Below are 7,500 nucleotides of genomic sequence, written 5' to 3' on the forward strand. Positions count from 1 at the left end.
TGATGAGTGAGGAGGTGGTGGAGGAGGTGGAGGATGAGGAGGAGGAGAGTGAGGGAGATGAGGAGGGGAGAGTAGGAGGGGAGAGGAGAGGAGGGAAGAGAATGAGTGAGGAGGAGGAGGAGGAGGAGGAGGAGGAGGAGGAGGTGGTGGAGGAGCAGGGAAAAATGGGATCAGATTTGTGAGGTGGTCAGAGAGGAGAGGAGGAGAGGAAGAGGATGAGGATGGAGAGTAGGAGGGGAGAGGAGGGAGGAGGATGAGAGAGGAGGAGGGCAGAGGAGAGAAGACGAGGGGGAGAAAATAAGGAGGAGAGAGGAGGAGGAGGGAAGAGGAAGAGTTGAGGGAAGAGGGGATGGGAGGAAGAGAACGGATGAAGAGAAAAAGGAGATATTGAACACATTATTCAATATAAAAGAGGAGGAGAAGGGAATATAAATGCTTATGAACCAGGTTGAGTGAAGCATAAAGATTGCCAGAGTGAGAGCTTTATCCAACTCGTCCTGTGCCCAGAGTGGAGAGGAGAGAGGGATGATTGGAGTAGGTCGGAAGAGACGAAGACATGATGGGGACAAATTGGCCGTGAATCTCAGAGATGGATCAGAAAGGGGCTGGCTGACACCAGAGGACATTTGAAAACACAGACACACATGCACACACACACACACACACACACACACAGACACACTCATACAAACACACACAGATAGAGAGAGAACATTACGACAGATAGACAGACAGAGAGTCAGACAGACCTAAACAGATCCTAACATTCACACAGGTGGCGTTGACAGAACCACATACATTTGTTTCAAATGGGAACACATTTTTTTTCTAATATTAAAAAGGTCAAAGAGAAGCCATGGCAACAGTGGCCTCGTTGTCATCCATAACAAATTATCCAAAATGGCAGCGTCAGATTGGTCGCGGATCCATCGGCGCATGATGAATGCCCCTTGTAATCAGCCAATCAAAAAGAATTCCACTCTCGACTCTTGATAAATGCAGTGCATCAGTAATGCTTCACGACGGCGATGGGTCCATTTGTTTCCCCTCCCTCCCCCCCACTGCCCAAACCCGCCGCCGCATACACCCCCGTTCCACCGCCCCATTTCCCTTTTTTCATCTTTTCAAAACAAACAACAGGGTAGCTTGGGAACAGATTATGGCTGCTTGCATCACTGACTCTCTCAGCCATTTTCCCCATTGACCAATGTTTAGCCGCGGATGGTAAATGATGGGAATTTACGTCGTGAGTGTCCTTGCCTTCACATCAATGGAGACGGAGTGTGAGTGAGTGAGAAGTTTGAGAGCCCGAATTGAAAACAACTCAAAAACTTTCCTACCGTCGATGCATTTGTAGAAAGCATGAAATGGAGGCTGGAGCTGCTGGGGCTTGATTTCATTTGCTTATTCGCCATACTTGAATGATATTAATATTGCCCACCCTTGGAGGGCCATTTGAAATTGTAAGGCTTTGCCACAATGTAGATGCAGGATCTCTATTCATTTAGATACAATACATTATCATTTCCTATAAATGTGATATAATATGGAACGATAAATGCCAATTGATACACAAAACACAAGCATACACAACAGAATGATTTTTTTTGTTTTGATTTGAATGGTACTTGTCTGGGGAACAAATCTCCGTTATTGAAGTCAAAGTGTTGACGGAGAAAAATTACAATCACCCAGCAGAAAGCTTAAAAGTGCTGAACTCACATTAACAGAGGAACACGTACGACTCACCAAAAACGTGTCAACGGATTGGTGCTATTTTAGCGCTGCGTTCCGATTCCTGCTGGACACCGCTGATGTGAAGGCATTTTATGAAGAATCGTGTCATAACGGTGACATTGACAACGTGACAATAAACCCCACCGACCTCGACCGGTGTTCGGACCGTTTCACAGAACAGTGGACATTGTGGTGCAGATTTCTCTATCCTCTTAAAAACCACACACCTTACGAGCGACCCTGAGAATCCCGTGTATCCGGCCTATCCCTTTCCTGAACATACCGTACGCATCATTAGTCATATTTAGCAGCTTGTCATAGTGGCCGGGGGTCAATGGAAGCGGAACACCCTTGGAAACATATATAACAAGCGTCGCACTAGGGCTCTTTTGCGATAGTTAGTTTTAATTTGCAATTTGGGTTCCGATGGGACTTGTTGAGTGGAAAAGACTCCTAACCTTTCCACCGAACCTTGTTCAGCCTAACCCTTGGGCTGTGTTCACACCATAGTTTTATTGATCTGTCCCTGATCCCGTTGACCCTCTGTAACTCTTTATTAGCCGCCATAAAACACATTGATTCTAATGCCCTGCTTGACCTTCTACCCCATCAGCCTCGCTCAGAATCATCACCCTCGTCTTCATCATCATCCTAATCATCAACCTCCTCATCGCCGTCATCGTCACAGGACGCACATTTCTTCCAAAGAACACATTCATTTGAACATAGCCCTAACCCGTATACTACTTGAAGGACTTTGAGCGAAAACAAATCCCCATAACTTCTCATCTCTACTAACTTTTCCTCCAAGGCGGCCCACTGTTCAAACCTGACCTGCGAGAAGAACAAACAATCTAAAGCAGACGAACACACGTGGCTCAAACAGTGGAGCCCTGAACACGTCCTCTTCCAGGTACACATGATCTCCGGTACACACCTCGGTGTGTAACTGGATCAACCTTGTCCTCGAAAACAAAGACGCTGCGAGCTTGGCGACAGTAAGCAGGGTCTGATCCCCCGCCTGGCTCATTAGCCCGGGGGCCTGTTGCGAAAGACTGGCAGCGACCAAGGGACGCGTGGGGGGGGGGGGGGGGGGGGGGCCCTCGCAGGTACAACACTGGCACTGACACCGGCATCTGGGCAGACCCCCTCCCCGACACATGAGTGCGGTGTCTGATGGGATTAACTGTCTACAAGAGGGGGGGGGGGGGGGGGGGGGGGGGAGGGTGGTGGAAGGGCTGAGGGAGAGATGGGGGACAGGTAGGGGAAGAGGGGAGGAACAGGGGGGCGGATAGGGAAGGGGTGGACGGGAAAGAGGCAGAGGGAAAGGGGGAAGTGGGGGAGAGAGGGAGTGAGAGAGAGGGAAGAAGAGGGGGAGGTAGGCAGACAGAGTAGGGGGGGGTGGCATGGACGGAATGATGCACAGAGGATATGATGGATTCATAGGAGGAGAATGGGTGAGAGAGGCGGAGGGGGAGAGAGAGAGAGAGAGAGAGAGAGAGAGAGAGAGAGAGAGAGAGAGAGAGAGAGAGAGAGAGAGAGAGAGAGAGGAGAACGACTGAGAGCAGAATGAGAACGATGGCAGAATCCGTCTAAGAGCCTTCCAGTTCCTGAGCAAAGAAGCCCTGAAGAGGGATGGCGCTTGGGTCTGAGTCCCTGAAGCCAGGCACGCTGGCGGGGCGGCGTCTGGGTAGTGCTGACTAGGAGGGAGGCAGGCTAGAGTAATCAGCATTACACGGCGGATCGGGACAGCTGGGATCGGGGTGTGACTACTGTACTGGCACACTTCCTGCACTCCAATAGAGTGAAATGGAAAGTAATGGAAAGAGTCCCTTGGCAGGTAGCCGTGGGAATATGAGTTATTGCATATATATGAGAAGTGTATACGGCGTAAGGGGAGGATGATGAATCGGTACGGGGGTATATAAACTCCATATCAATATTTATGTGTATATAACGCTGACCCTGTTTGATATGATGAGTGAGTGCGAAAAGAAGTGACAGACACTGATTGGTAATCAATGTGGGGTCGTCCTGGCAACCGGCAGCATCCCACCGCTACATGCGGAGGAAACCTGGATCATCTCCGCCGATTCACATCAGATATTTACGAAATGAAACTTTCCTTCTTATCAAGTGTGTGTGTGTGTGTGTGTGTGTGTGTGTGTGTGTGTGTGTGTGTGTGTGTGTGTGTGTGTGCGGTCCAGCGCTTGTGCGTGTTTGTGTGTTTGCATGTGTGTGCTTGTGTGTGCATGTCTGTGTGTGATGGGGAGACAGATGAAGAGACAGAGGATGAGAGGGAGGGAGGGAGAGAGAGAGGGCGGTAGAGAGAGAGAGAGAGAGAGAGAGAGAGAGAGAGAGAGAGAGAGAGAGAGAGAGAGAGAGAGAGAGAGAGAGAGACAGAGAGAGAGAGAGAGAGAGACAGAGAGAGAGAGAGAGACAGAGAGAGAGAGAGAGAGAGAGAGACAGAGAGAGAGAGAGAGAGAGAGAGACAGAGAGAGAGAGAGAGAGAGAGAGAGAGAGAGAGAGGGCGGGAGGGAGCGACAGGCCTGAGTGGATCACCTACTCATGACAGAGTCTATCGATCAGCATGTCAACGACGGGTGGAAAAGGTTAATCTGCCCGACGGCAGACCCCCCCCCCCCCCCCTCGTCCCGCCCCTGCTCCTCGGGCCTCGACACCGCCCTCGCCCTCAGCCCTCCGCCCTCCACCCTTCCTCACCACCCTCCTCCTCACCGCCTCCACCCACTTCCTCCGCCCCCTCCTGCACTTCTTATCGTCAGGATTAGAGCGGCGTACGAAAGGTCAGCATATTCCCAGGACACTCGCTGACCTTCAGTAATCCCGCCAACCTGCCGCTCTGCTTATAATTAACCATCGTGAACAAAGGAGATAGAGCGCGCCCGACGTCCGCCCGCCCGCCCGCCCGCCCGCCGAAGCGCGCCCGGCCCGCCGCGAGCGAGACCACACAGGAAACGGCTCGACCCAACTCGAGGAGGAGGCGTGGCGGGACGAAAGTTACAGAGGAGTCAGGAGGGAGAGGGGGAAGGATAGGGGAGGGAGGGAGAGAGGGAGGGATGGAGAGAGAGAGTGGGAGGCGAAGGACACACAGAGAGAGAGGGAGAGAAGGAGAGAGAGAGTGGGAGGGAAGGACACAGAGCAAGGAAGCCAGAGAGAGAGGGAGAGGGAGACAGACACAGAGAGAGAGAGACAGAGAGAGATAGAGAGCGAGAGCAAGAGAGTCAGAGTCGCAGGGAGAGGAGACTTGCCACTGTAATATGTTTCTAATGGCCAGGAGAGCTGGGCTGACATTCTAGAGATGCTGAGTAGTTTATCAATGCACACACACACCCCCTCCCCGACCTCCTCCATCACCCCTCCTCCACAAAGTCCACAAAGTCCCCACACAGCCTGTGTGGAAACATGCTGAACCAAGCAGGGACTCAGGGTGCGGGGAGGAACAGTGGGTTTTATTGTGTCAGTGGTGACCAGGCATTGAGCACGACACGGAGAAACCCGTAGATTTACAGATGGAAAGGTTGCTAGTCTGAGTGTGTGGCATAGACAGAGACAGATAGAGAGAGAGAGAGAGAGAGAGAGAGAGAGAGAGAGAGAGAGAGAGAGAGAGAGAGAGAGAGAGAGAGAGAGAGAGAGAGAGAGAGAGAGAGAGAGAGAGAGAGAGAGAGAGAGAGAGAGAGAGAGAGATAGATAGATAGATAGATAGATAGAGAGAGAGAGAGAGAGAGAGAGAGAGAGAGAGAGAGAGAGAGAGAGAGAGAGAGAGAGAGAGAGAGAGAGAGAGTGTGTGTGTACTCACTGGGTCCTGGTTCATTTGCACTATGAGCTGCTTGACGGCGTGCAGAGTGGGGTGGGCCCACGGGGAGGGGTCCTGCCAGTACCGGTTCAGGTCGAAACCCATCAGGGAACACCTGGACTCACACAAACACACACACACACGCACACACACGCAACCACAAACATACACGTAGAAAAACCGGACATGGGACACAGGACATCGTTTTTTAGGTGATAGAATCTGATCCAACCTTTTTTCCACTCTAAACTGTGGAGCTGATTCAAACCAGTGGTCTGTGATGGCCTGTGGTCAGTGTTGACTGCACACATGGCTGATTCTGCAGAATGACCTGCAGTGTGCATGCACATGCAATCACAGGGGTGACTTCACTGGGCTTATTTCAAAACACTTAGCGACGGAACAAGCTAATGAAAACAGCCTTTAAACGGTCAAACCCCAGTTAAACAGTTTACAACAATGATCGGTATTAGCGCGGCCAGGCTGTTACAGAAAGAGAGATTCATGGGGCAATTGTCTTCGAGAAACTGTGTTGAGTTGTGCGCAGTGACGCCAAATGGCCACTAGATGGCACTCATTGACACAGCTGTAAAACGGCGATGCTGCTGGATGCTTATCAGACGATGCATTAGTATTCCACGAGCTGAGCCCATTAAGTAAAAGGCAATTATGAAGGAGGGAGGGAGAAAGAGAGGAAGAAAATAGAGTAGAGGGAGGGCTGGGCTGCCCGCAGAGCAGCGACCACAGAGCTGGAGACGTTGAGGAGGGGCTGGAGGAGACACAGCGCTGGCAGAGGGAACAGCTGCCATCTTGCTATGGACGCACCGCTGCGAGACGTATGAGCTTCCATCAAGAACCCCCACTCAGAGGCAACGGAGAAGATGCAATAACATGCATTAAAGCTGTAGGCGCTTGTTATGTATATGGATCCTAGTGAATACAATGGTGACTTTGGACTGAATTGGGGTTGTAGACGGGAATGCACGTATGTGTCAGTGTGTGTGTGTGTGTGTGTGTGTGTGTGTGTGTGTGTGTGTGTGTGTGTGTGTGTGTGTGTGTGTGTGTGTGTGTGTGTGTGTGTGTGATTATATTCAATGCAATAAATATAACCACAGTTTAAGACAATCACTCAAGTATAATTTGTAAATTTATACTTCAAACATGGAAACAACGTTGTGATAAGCTCTGGATAAGGGCTGATTGAAGTAGTGGTGCTTTGATTTGTTTTTAGGATCTACAGATTTTATCTAAATGTAAGCAAGCTTTAAACAAATGTCATTTATTAAGAGTTGTGTGTTTAAGAGTATGTGTGTGTGTTTGTGTCTGTGTGTGTGTGTGTGTGTGTTTGTGTAGATGTGTGGGTGTGTGGGTATGTGTGTGTGACGATGTGTGTGTGTGGGTGTGTGTGTGTGTGTGTGTGTGTGTGTGTGTGTGTGTGTGTGTGTGTGTGTGTGTGTGTGTGTGTGTGTGTGTGTGTGTGTGTGTGTGTGCATGTGTTTACCTGTAGTTTCCGAGGTAGACTCCATCGGGGTTGAGCATTGGTACAATCTTGAAGATCACATGATCTCTCAGAACCTGAGCCACAGGATGCTGGCTCACAAGGAAGTCAATCACCCCTGTTGTACACACAGAGACACAAAGACACACGCACGCACGCACGCACACACGTACACATATAGTATGATAACATGTATCTACCAAACAAACAATATCAACCCACAACTCATGCCAAAAAAAATAAAAATAAAGAGACACAGAGAACAGACACCCACCGCCCCCGCCACACACACACACACACACACACACACACACACACACACACACACACACACACACACACACACACACACACACACACACACACACACACACACACACACACACACACACACACACACACATACCGAAAGAGCGAGTGTGAGAGATTGAGAGAGAGAGAGACTGACTTG

General features: G+C 50.2%; 1 protein-coding gene across 1 annotated transcript in view; it reads right to left on the bottom strand.

Annotated features, from left to right (window-relative positions):
- The window catches only part of agbl4 (AGBL carboxypeptidase 4), a gene marked incomplete in the record, with an annotated part of 238,584 nt that overhangs the window by 20,052 nt on the left and 211,032 nt on the right, over positions 1-7,500 (bottom strand). The window contains 2 exon segments of the mRNA XM_030372609.1: positions 5,555-5,666; positions 7,053-7,167. Of these exon segments, the coding sequence (XP_030228469.1) occupies positions 5,555-5,666; positions 7,053-7,167 (227 nt within the window).

The sequence above is a fragment of the Gadus morhua genome, chromosome 12 (assembly GCF_902167405.1).
Source record: "Gadus morhua chromosome 12, gadMor3.0, whole genome shotgun sequence".
NCBI lineage: Eukaryota > Metazoa > Chordata > Actinopteri > Gadiformes > Gadidae > Gadus > Gadus morhua.